General features: G+C 37.5%; 1 protein-coding gene across 7 annotated transcripts in view; it reads left to right on the top strand.

The window, feature by feature from the left end:
* Positions 1-12,363, top strand: part of TMEM47 (transmembrane protein 47) — a 195,977-nt gene that overhangs the window by 7,270 nt on the left and 176,344 nt on the right. For 6 of the 7 annotated variants that reach the window (XR_010385159.1, XR_010385166.1, XR_010385165.1 and 3 more), the window contains exon 2: positions 6,143-6,283. Coding sequence is in view for 4 of the 7 variants with exons in the window: in XM_064497774.1 (XP_064353844.1) it covers positions 6,143-6,283 (141 nt within the window). In the remaining 3 variants the exon portion in view is untranslated. Of the gene's footprint in view, positions 1-6,142; positions 6,284-8,039; positions 10,970-12,363 lie in introns of those variants that run through there. The other variant, XM_064497787.1, reaches the window with a different exon arrangement.

Below are 12,363 nucleotides of genomic sequence, written 5' to 3' on the forward strand. Positions count from 1 at the left end.
CAGCTACCATCATCAACAAATCATTGGCATTCTGCAACTCAACCAGAGACAGGCATTCCCAGTTTTGACCCAGTTAGCTGTTTTTTGGATGCATTCCTGTGCCTGCTTTTTCTTTGACTGGCTCCAAATGATTCTTCACTCAGTATCAGGAGCACTTAATCATCCTACAAGTTTCTTGTCCGCTAAATTAAAAGTGACTGAGGCCTTATGTGGAACTTCTGAATTATCCTTAGGAGGTACTTAAGGATTTTGGCACTCGCCTTAAAATGCTCAAATCTCTGTTTGGGTGTTGTCAAAATCCTGATGAGTTAGACCTATTTGAATACTTCACTGTAAATCTCACCTGTGTAGTGCAAAACTCCTGTTATTGAGAATTTCACACTGTATGCTGCTGTACGTAGACAAAGACCAAGTCCTAAAATAACAGCAGAGTATGTAAATTTTCTTTTTTTTCTTTCTTTCTTTTTTTTTCTTTTTTGAAAAAGAAACAGAAGATTGCTTTGTCTCTTCAATGAATGAACAGCTTCCTTTTACAAGTCCGTGACCTCACATAGTTACAGTGTGTGTTCACATGCAGGTTAATGTCACAAGCAGATGAGCACCTTAATAGAATATTTGTGTTCTGTCTTATGGAAATCATGCATTCAGCCACAGCTGGCTGGTTCCCATAGCAAAAATTGCTCTGGGTAACACTTTTTAAGTGCCTAAGTGACCTGAGGATCTTTACTGACAAATCGTTTTCATACTTTAGAAAATCTTATTCTGAATTCATAAAATAAAAGGAAAATGCAAAAGCTGGATTGTGTCTGTGCAGCAGCTGTCAGTAATAAGCATACTACCCAAACTGACAATGAGCAGAGAATATATTTATTGAGATTTTTTGTAAAAGGCTCCACTGTGGAAAGCTGTGGCTAGAGCACCTTATCATGCTGTCTGGATCATGCTAGAAAGCATCTCTTTAGTGTATAAAAATGCACCCTACAGATTCTCTAAAGTCTGTACTTGTGATGCTGGCTAGACAGGAGTGTAGAAGTATAGACTGCATATCTTATGAGCACTGGCTTCCCAAGCTTAGCCATTTTGTGTTTCATCCACCTTTCAGCCAAATAAGTTCTTCTTAGAACCCATATGGGAAGAGCAGAATTCACATAAGCAGCTCCACAAAAAAAGTTATTTTGGCTCAGGTGAGGTTCTAAAGAATTGACTTCTCTGTGGGATAATGTTTAAGAACCTGATGGTGACCACAGTACCTGCTTTGCCTCCATACTTCCACTGAATTCAGTGGAGTTTGACCTTCCATAGAGGACTGAACATCTGATAACACTGACAAAGAGGAAATCTTACTGATCACGTGACAAATGTACACTCAGAAAGTAGAGTCTCCCTTTGTGTTTTTATGTAATCATTATGCTTTTTAAAACTGTAGTTGGCTATTTGCTAGCTAAGTTGATGGCTGTTTATAGCCTTAGAAGCAGTTTTGAATATGAAGCAATTAGAAATATCTTCAGCTATCATATTTATCTTAGTTGATTGTTATGACATTCAGTGGGTTATATGTAATTTCTTATGTGTGGGTGCCTCAACTTTCTATGCTTTACTTGACACGTTCTTTCAAATTCATTATTCTTGCATTTAAATGCTATATTACAATTTCTAAGAATATTTATTGGCTGAGAGCAGATATGTGCTAGGTGGAAAGTTTGCAATGAATCAGAAGAACTTGCCTTAGAGAGAGTGTTTTTTGGTTTTGCTTTTTTTTCCCCCCTCATCAATTTTTTCCCCTTAGTGCTAGAAGGCCATTCATTACCACTGTCATATAACAGATGTACTTTTCTTACTTCAGTCTCTATGAGAAGAGGAATTGGTCGAGAACCATTATACAAAGCAAAGAAACAACTGGCTGTTTCTTAAGAGATTAATTCCGTTTACTTGCACTGTTTGAAAAAGCCATCGTACATAAATATTTCACATATTCCACAATACATCTGTATTTTCTGTAGAGAGAATATTTAATTTTTTAGGAACTTGCTGAAAACATGAAAACTCTGACCATGCCAGCCATTTGCATGGCACTTTCATGTGTTAATGAATGACCCATTTATTAAAAGTAACATTTCTCTCAGAACTTTGAGATGTTTTATCCTCTTTTTAATGACTTTTCCTGATTTTATCCTGGTATAGTTTTGCCCAAGAAAGAGAGCAAATAGAGCTCTTTTTAATTAAAAAAGAATATACAGCGTAAAGCCTCAGGTCACTTCATTTTGGGGGAAGGTGGGAGTTGCACATTTCAGTGTCCCATTAACGGTGTGCTTCTGTACCACAAAGAAATGGGCAGAATTTCCAAAGAGTGATACAGCCAGGGTATTGTTAGAAAAAGGTACCAAGTTACAAATGAACCATTAACTGAAAGTAAACATTTTTGTCATTGGTTTGAGGTCTTTAATTTTTTTTTCTTTTTTAGTGAGAATGGTCATTTTTATGAATTTTAAACCATCTGTTTGGTATTTTGAAAATGTGTGTTAAGTACCTGGGTTTAAATTACTGAAGTTACTTACTGAGTTACTTAACAATCATTAAAAAATATATTAATTACAGTTGTTTAGACATCGGTGCCATCATCAATGTAATTCCAAACATATTAAAATCATTAAAACTGAAAAAAAAGGCCAATTTACTACTTATGCTTTTTGTTGTCTCTGCAGTTATGAAAAACAAAACTAACAGTTTGGGTGTGACTATGAGATGACAATGCTTTTTAACATCTAGAAGTTTAAGATTTGTGGGGTGCGATTTTGTTATAGTCATTAAACGTGTAATATAAACAAATCGTAGTGATGTACAGTGGAAAACAGTAGTATGCACTGTTAAAGCACCAAAAAAAAATTGTTTTGACCCCAGGAAACTAATAATAGTCTATAGGGTCCCATTTTGTCCATGTTCATGCACATTTTTATCTCCACACACTCGAGCAGTCTCACTGAAGTGCCAGGTTTCCTGAACTGAGTGTAGTAACTCATTTGCAAGATTGTTGCATGCCTAGAAATCGTGTAAGCATATTTTGGATACCCCTAAAGCAGACTTAGGAAGTTTATGTTCTGTGTACCAGTAACACTATGTAACAGCCGTTGCATAGACAGGAATCTGCTGGTCCTGCTTTGCTGCTGCATGTTGTAAATCACTCATGGGCAGTCTGAGGAAACCACAGATTTTTACTGTAGGAAAGTGTATTTGCTACATGTGTTTATATTGTTGTAGCGATCTAACTTACAGAATGTTCTTCCATTAGAAGCAGTGATTCAATTTTCTTTGGCTGTTTCTTTTCTCTTATACAAAATATGTCCAGTGCTCTGGATTTTTCCTAAAATATGTGCTATTAAGTAGAAGGCCCATGCAGAAGGTTTTGCTTAGTTAATTCAGCATAAGCTTTATTTTGTCACCAGCTCTGTTGGCTTTCAGGAATGAAAGTTGATCTTTTTATGTTTTTTTCTAAGCAAAGAAGCGATTTAGAGATGTAATTTCCATGGTAGGCAATATGGGAAAATTCAGTCCAGTATTATTTGTGCAGTAATATCTGACTAGTATCTAACTGACCTGACTTTTGTCCTGTTCTTTAAAAAGAATACCTCTTTGTTTCAACAGGCAGCTCAACATACAGGCTGGTGTTATTGTACGTTCCTGTAAATGGAGGCTGGAATCAAACTACAGAGGCAATTCTAGACATTTCGCCTCCAAGCACAATGTTAAATACCGGATTGTCAACTAGTAGAGAGGAACATTAAGAACCTCAGTTTTGTCCTCCTGTCAACATCATTGAGCAGATTCTCTTATTCTAGAAACTAATTTTGTTTAACTATGTTCTTTTTCAGTTGGGAGCGTAGGTGTCTTCCAACACTGATTTGTCCTTTTACCTCCCACATCGATACTGTAGTAAGATTGTATAATTCTTTTTAACCTTTCCAAAATCCATAGATATGTCTATCCTGGTAGCTAAACTGTATTGTAACTCCACACTTGTATGTGTGTGACTGATCTTGCCACATCGTTTCAGAAAGCAATAGCATGCTTAGCTTGTTTTAATTTACTTTATACTCCAATTTTGCACATGTTTATTTTGCATTAGACTTTGGCTTCCGATCAATCTGAAGATAACATTTAATATCTTATTATTTGTAGTGGCTTTCAAAAATCTTAGTTTGAGTATTCCCATCTGGCATTTTCATGTATTTTATCACTTTTGTATGGCTTTTAACTTGGGGTTGAGATGGATTTACAAGTCTAGTCTTTGTATCTGTGTAGTTTTCAAGTACAAAGATTCCTTTTACGTTGTTGGTAGGATGCCCGTCCATTTCATTTATATATTTCTGTATTTTATACCTGTAGTGCACTATGATTTTGAAAGGATACTTTCTATACTAACCAATTAGCGTTTTTTGAAGTGTCATATCAACATTAAACAACCACTCCTCATACAATTTTATCTATGGATTGGAATTGTATTTCCATCCCACTAATAGTAAAACAGAGGGGGACACACAAATTGCATGCTGAGGGTAAGAGAAAAAAGGGTTGTTCCCAGCCTTGCTCTTGGTCCAATAAGAAAACAAGGAGTAAAAGAACTTGAAAGATTGAGTACTTCTTAGTAATTAAATAATTGCCTAAAATAACATGATTAATCTTTTAAAAAAGAATGAAAATAAATGTGTGCTTGCACAAACATGCCTTAAAAATAAAGTTTTCTTTTAGAAATGCTTTCATAGCTCTTATATTCACATTTTTATTTTCATCTCTTTCATCCTTTTTCCTCTGATATATGAAGGCTTTTTGGTGATACTAGCTGCAGTCTTCCTACTCCCAAACCCCACAGCTGCAGTGTAGGTATCTTGATTGGATTAGGTCAGTGTGTACTGGATGTAGTGTTTTTTTAAAAAACACTGAATTTTGCCCTCTTTTTCAAAAAGAAAAAGTTGATTTTTATTTTTGTTATTCTTGTTATTTTAATAGCCTTAAGATTTCTAAATTTATTTTGAAAATAATTAATTTGAACTGTGTCACACATTTTGCCATTTCATTCTGAATAATATATGAGTGCTAGTTTGTTCAAACTGTTGAGATAAACATTAGATTCATGACTCCTTTTCCCACAAGCTGATCTTAGATACTCTTTTTTGAATTGCTAAATAAGTGATCCAATTCTTTTTTTTCTTGACACCCATTATGGCAAAGAGACAAGGTCTAAAACTTGCTTTTGCAAAGAGGGTCAACACAAAGCCAGTGACTTTCTAAAATCAGACGGAAGCCTTTAAGCTGGAACTTAAATGTTGTATACACCCATGACAGCTGTCTGTTGTGAATGGATTTTGTTGTATTTGATTTAAGACTGTAGGGATGTTGTTTGTAACTGCATCCATTACACATAAAAAAAAAAATTAGCAGATGTGCTGGGTCAAATACAAAAGTTGCTCTTGGTGGAAGAAAAGAAAAACTACTTATTAGGATAACTGATATTTTAAAATGGACTTTGGATTTGACTCAGTCTACCCCTAATGGTCATAACTGACCTTGTGAGGGCTTAGCTTCTGCCTATTTTTAGCATTGAAAATGCTTTTTTCCTTTGAGTGGCTCCTTTATTTCCCTTAGTTTTGTCATTTGTGTTGTATGGCCTTGGTACTTCCCAAATGAGGTGTCTATATGATCAGCTTCCATGCATTTCCCTTCTTAAGCCACCCCTACCAGCTCTAGCAGAAGGTTGTGTTTCACTCTCTACTGGGGGAAAGTTATGACTGACTTGGCGTCAGCTAACACACACCAGCTAATCCTGACCCGACCTCAATTTCTCATTCGAAATTGGACAAAACCAAAGTAGCAAATTATTCAGTCTTACTTGAGCAAAAATCCCAATGAGGCCAACTAAGCCTTGGAAAAGTGTGGGTTGCAGCACTTTGCTCTTGCATCTGTTGAGTAAAGGTGTTTCACCAATTAGGAAACAGAAAAACAAAACACAGTTGTTTATTTACCACATCCTTGATGCAGGCTCCATGTTCCTCATGTTTTCCTGCTTATGTCAAGCCTGTGGGCTTGTTTTACTGCAATTGTATTACTTATTTTCTCTCTCTCTCTCTTCCCCCCACCACCCTACCCCTAGACTGGCAGATAGCGACTCTTGCTCTGCTGCTGGGTGGTGCTGCCATCATTCTCATCGCTTTCCTGGTGGGGTTGATCTCTATCTGCGTGGGCTCTCGGCGGCGCTTCTACAGACCAGTTGCAGTCATGCTCTTTGCTGCAGGTAAGCAGATTACCAGCGCAAGTATGAAAATTTCATGAGAGCAGCTTCACTTCTGTGAAGAAGAAAGATGCGCCTTGTTCTGCATATTAATTCAGAGATGTTTGGTTTAACTCTACGTTAAGTCCTATGAGGCATTTGCAGGGTACCAATTTTGCAGTGTGTTAATCGTTTTGGCAACTGCAGTATTACAGTTCCTAAATCTAATGCAAACAAATAATTGTTTACTGTTTTGTGAAGTACGTACAGCAGGGAAGATCACAGAGGATAAATCTGAAAGTACCATTTTTAGAATCTGCGACTTTGTGCTGCTTGGTGTCCCCATTTTTATTCTTCATGCAAAGCCCTTTCTGATATTTGGATATTCTTTGTCTGAAAATTTTAAAACAGGAAAATTAATGCTCAACTGTGAACCCTTGAAGCCCTAAGTGTGAAAATAAATAGGATTATGTCGCAAAGTGTTTATATATGCCCCTGTGCCACTGGAGGAATTAATTGCATTGTGTCAGCTTACCTCTTAGTTATTAATTTAACAGCTGTCACACTGTAGTCCCTGTTTGGTTTTAAAAGCATCAAAATGGAACAGTTTATATAGACTAACACAAAATCCTCAGGGAGCTCCGTGAATCTGAAATGTCCATGAGACTGGTCTTGTGAGGTATAATTACAATATCAAATCATCTCCTTTTGTACGTTCTGGTGTTTTGGGGCTTAATCAGCACAGGATGTTTCAGTTTCTCCTGAGATTCACCAAGTATGTTTTGCCTTCATCCTGTCAGTCATATCTACATTGGAGCCAGCAGCTTAAGCCCCTTCTGATAGACCATAATGAAGAGAATGACAGAATCTAGTCTTTAGGATGTATTAGAAAAGCCACTTACAAGGATATGAAAAGAATAAGAATTTAGAATTTGAAGGGTATTTGGAAATGAAACAAAGCTCTAGGAAAGGCTCCTACTGCCCCCTGCTGATTATATTACTTTGATTGAACAGCAGTATTTTAAGATGCACTTTTATTTGCTCAAGAAATACCAGTCGATCCTATTTCATTTCATTTTAGAAAGGAAATACAATCTAGGATCAGATTTCTTGAACAGAAATGGATCTTTTCGTTCTAGGTGTCACATTGCTGAGTTGGGTTGAATAAGTAAAGGTAGTGGTGACATTATTTTAAAGTTTAATATTAATTCTAAGGTTATAAAGCATGTAAGGCAGTTAACTTTGAAGGAAATGGGATTATTGAATTTCTGAACTGGTTTCTTGCTTGGCTTTAGACTCAATTTCTCATAACATTGTGTAGTAGTTTAGTAATTGCTCAGACATGCACTGCCTTATCTTGTCATGTTGCTTGATTAGCAAACCATAGTTAGGTTTATATTAAAAAAACAACCTCCCAGTTTCCCAAATCCTACTAGTGGCTTTTTAGAAAGAGTGGGCTTAATCTATTCTACTGGGCATAAAATTCATTCCAGTTGTTATTGCAAAAATTAGGAAAGGTATCAATGCTTGCCTGCATCAGAAAGAAAAATATACTAGTGCTGTAGCTCACGGGTGGTGTTTGCTTCTTTCTTTCGCCTGTGTGTGTCTGTGTGCATTTTTAATAGCTGTGACCTGAAACATGTTAGAGGGAGAGATATGCTGAAGCAAAAAGGACCTGCCCCTTCTTTATCATTACCTGGCAAGTCTAAGGAGAATCCTTTGGGGATTTAATGCTGACATTGTCAGTGTTGCTTCCTACAGATTTTATCTCTGATTTCAGCTATTGTTGGAGGTGAATATGGACTGGCATGTCTCAAAAGAACTATGGAAAGAATCCCCTGCCGAAGAGGGGAATGTCAGGGTTGAAGGACAGTGGTGTCTGTGCCTTGTACAGTGGTATATAAATTCAAACCTTCGCCTATGGATTTCACAGAAGATCTTTGAGGTTAGAAAACACCTGTCCCGTTGATCTGCTGACATCATGAAATATTTTGTATAACCTTATTTAGAAATACATCCCTCTGCTTCTGGCAGAGGGACACAGGATGGATTGCCCAGAGACATTAATAGTCTGCGAGGGTGTAAGGTAGCAAAGGTTACTGTGTGGGAGAAAGAACAAAATGGAAAAATGGCCTCCAGGCACTTCAGAATCTGAACACTGGGCTCCGGGCATTTCTGTTCTTCTAGTTTTGATTTTTTCCCCCCCCCACTATCTCTGCACTTCAGGTTTCAGTTAGGAAATCTGTGTGTAGATGAGGAGGAAGAAGGAAGAATGGTTAAGTCTGGGAGAGATGAGAAAGCAAAGGGACAAAAAGAGTAATTCGACTGAGATACTGAGAATAAGCCAGCAACTGATTGACAGGTGTGAATGTGTTTAAATACATACTATCAACTCTGTGTAACAGGATTATCTCCTGAGTTCTGTGCTATTAAATATTTTCATAATGACATGGTAGAATAAAGAGTGCACTTGCTAAATCTGCAGTTACAATGAAGCTAGAAAGAATTGCAAGATACATTGGGGGACAGAATCCAGTTTTGTGAAACTATAGGAATAGTCTGAAAAAATAGGATATACTTCAATAGAAGAATTATAGCATGAAAGAAGTTCTGGTTGGAAGGGTACTCTCCAAGTCACCTAGTCCATCTCCTTCCTGAAGCAGGACTATCACTAACACTAGATCAAGTCAGCTGCAGCTTTATCTAAAGAAGCCTTGAAAAAAATCTGATGACAAAGAACTGACAGCCTCTCTGAGCATGCTGTCCCAGTGCTATGCTGCCCTCCTGATGAATATTTTTTCCCAATGTCCATCCTGAATTTCTAAAATCGATGTGTGGCCATTACCCAAAATTATCTTAGGTTGTCTGGCACTACCAAGAAGAGTTTGGTTCCATCACCTTTGCAGCTATGCTTGGAGGTAACTGTAGGCTGCTCTGAAATTGCCCCTCAGCTTCCTCTTCACAAGACTAAATGAACATGGCTCCCTCATCCTGTTCTTATGGATCACATGCTGTAGGCTTCTGATCATCTCGGCAGCTCTTGGATCCTTGCCCTTGGTGAATCCAGCTTGTTCTTGGAGATGGACTCCAAGAAGATGTGCTTCATAATCAGTCCAGGGATTAAGTTGAGGCTTACCAACTTATAGTTCTGTGGATTTTTCACTTCCAGCCTTTTTTAAGACAGGCCCAACATTAACCTTCTTCAGTCACCAAGGATATCTCCTGATCACTATGATTTTCTTAGATGATAGAGGACTCACAGTCACACTGGCCAGCTCTTTCATCATGCTTGTGTGAATCCCATCTGTCCCATGGATATGAATATGACTCTAAATCATTCCTAACTTCTTGTTCCCATACTGCTGGCTGCTCTTCTCCTTTCCAGACCATGTCACTCAGAGGCCTTGGAGAAAGCTTCACGTTGCATCATCTGTAACTAGTCTGGCTTCCCCATCCATCAGTGGGCCCATATGTTTCCTGAACTTCCTTTTGCAACTAGTGTACCTGTAGATTTTTTTTTTTACCCTCTGTTACCCTTTTTGCCATTTGCTAGCCTTAGCTCCAGCAGGGCTTCAGCCTTCCTAATTTTGTGTCTAAAGTATCAAAGCAGTGGTTTTATACTCCCCTTTTGTTGTCTGTCTTGTTTCCCCATCTTGTATGCTCCTGTTTTGGCATGTTAGGTCATTGGGAAGCCCCCCGCTTGGCCAGTTGGGCCTCATGCTGAAATTTCTGGTCTTCCTGTGTAGCAGGGTGGTTTGTGTCTGAACTATCAGTATTTTAAAAATCAGCCTGGACACCCTTCCTCTTCATGCTGCTTCCCAATTAATTGCACAAGTTTTATTAAGTACAAACAACTGCCTAGATAGCAGTTCTGAGGAAAACAGTATGGAGATGAATCAGTTGGAATTTGTGCATAGATCAACAACGTTGTGAAGTAATCCTTCTCAGCTCAGTATTGGTAGGCCTTAACTGCAATACTGTATCCAAATATGAACACTGTACTTAAAGATGGATGTGGACCAAGTGGAGAGACACCAGCAGAGAGCATCAAGAATGATCAGAAAAATGTAAGCCAAGTAGAAAGTTTACAGAAAAAGATAGACAAGACACATGCTAACAATCTTGAAGTACATGTGCTGCAGAGAAGAAAATAACTAGTCACTTATTTCAAAATAGACTCTTAAGAAAAGATTTAGCTCAGATTTTTTTTAGAATCTCTTTTCTATATTTTATATTTTCTAAAATTAAATTTGGAGGGTTTTCCTAAGAATAAGAATAGGGCAGCAATTGAATAGACTTTCTGGATAGGTTGCAGCCTTTTTTAGAGGAGATACTTGAAAGCAGACAAACCTACATCCAGAATGATGTAGGTGCAGCTGAATTTGTTTTAGTGCAGGGAGTCAACCATCTGATACTTGAAAGGCCTTTCTAGCCATAGTTTTTCAAAGTGTTGTAGGGTTCTGTCATTTACAGCATTTCTCAACAACTTTTGTCCGGGCTGTTTTCTATTTATAATCTATTTTGCATCTGTGTAATTGCATCTTTGAAATTGCAACACCCATCAGTTTATTAATAAAGTGTGTTAAGCAGAACAGCAGGAATGGTACAGAGAACAGAAATACAGAACATATTAGCCAGCACCTCCATTTTCATGTAGACCAAATAAAAGGCTGCATTGTAAGGGGTTTTTAGACAGCAAGACTGTTATAGTAAAACATTTGAATGGGGGGGGGGGGGGGGAAGGTGACTTAAATTTATATTTTCCCTGTTTTAAAAAGTTTGATGTGATTTTTGCATGCTTGATATGGTAAGTACTTATAATTGCATATATTTTATGTAAATGGAATAACACTTATGAAATTGTCTTGCAAGCCTCATAGCATTAGCCATAAAAGTGGGCCTAAACTTCAAGTGAACTGTGTGGTTTGAGATGACTAGTCTTTTTGCAGTAGCAATTTAAGTAGAGCTTTTTTAAGGTTTCTTTTTTTCTGCAGAAAAGACAAATAGTATTCCTGAAGACAGGTGGTATATACACTTCCCACAAACAGGCTGACATAGCATAGAGACACTTTAATTCCAATGGAAGCAGATCAGTAGTTGCAAGCATTGCAACTTGGTTTTAATGCAATAGTTTTAATATCTCTTTGGATCATCCTCATCATTTTTTGTAACTTTACCAGATGTTGCCTCTAGCGCGCACTGGTCCTTCTCCACTTTACATGGAGCGACAACAGGAGACAAAAATAGTACAGAGTGACAGCAATGTTATGCAGGGTAGTTGTTTCAGCTGGCCAGTTGATACTCATCCTTCCTTTGAATTTTTCCATGGTGTAGCTGGACCAGTAGTAGCAAAAGTAGGAAAGCTCGCTATAAAAATGTCTAGACTATCTGTTGTAGATATTGCTCCTTTAGCCACAGGTTCCTCTTCCAACCGAATCAGTTCACTTTTTTTGTATTTTTTTTACTTCCTTTGCAAGTCCAATCCATAGGTTAAACTACAGTTCACTTCAGATATTACACTGAGGGAAGGTGGAGAGCTTCCTTGGTTAGAAATCAACACTGCCCACCCGCCCCCTCACCAGTTTCTGTATTGACTTGACAGAGATGCTGCAGCCACTTCAGGAAGCCACTAAAGAACTTGCAATCCATCCATCCCTGGAAATCCTCATCAACTTTGAATGGTCTTAAAGATGTGTTTCCAAGATGAACATATGTTCAGGTGGTTTTTTTATGTAGTAGTGCTCTCATACAGAATTAGAATGCATAATCTTTTCATAAGAGTAGGAGCTTTCCCTAGTGCATCCCGTCAAAATTTCTCCAGTGTTGCACAATATTTTGTTGGGGCTGGCAGAAAAAAATTATATTAAAATAGAATAACAATAAGTAACACTTCAATAACTTTAGGATTAAAAAAATCTTATGCCATGGATTTTGGTATCCACAGCAAAAAACTCACTATCCCAACATTATTCAAATTGTCAGTCGCAAGTGAGACTCCGAGGACTAGCCGATAGACTAACTGGACAGGGGAAAAAAAATCTGTATATATATTATGTATAATATATATATATATAATTTATATGTATAAAATGGGGCTTTTGTAG

The sequence above is a fragment of the Dromaius novaehollandiae genome, chromosome 1 (assembly GCF_036370855.1).
Source record: "Dromaius novaehollandiae isolate bDroNov1 chromosome 1, bDroNov1.hap1, whole genome shotgun sequence".
NCBI lineage: Eukaryota > Metazoa > Chordata > Aves > Casuariiformes > Dromaiidae > Dromaius > Dromaius novaehollandiae.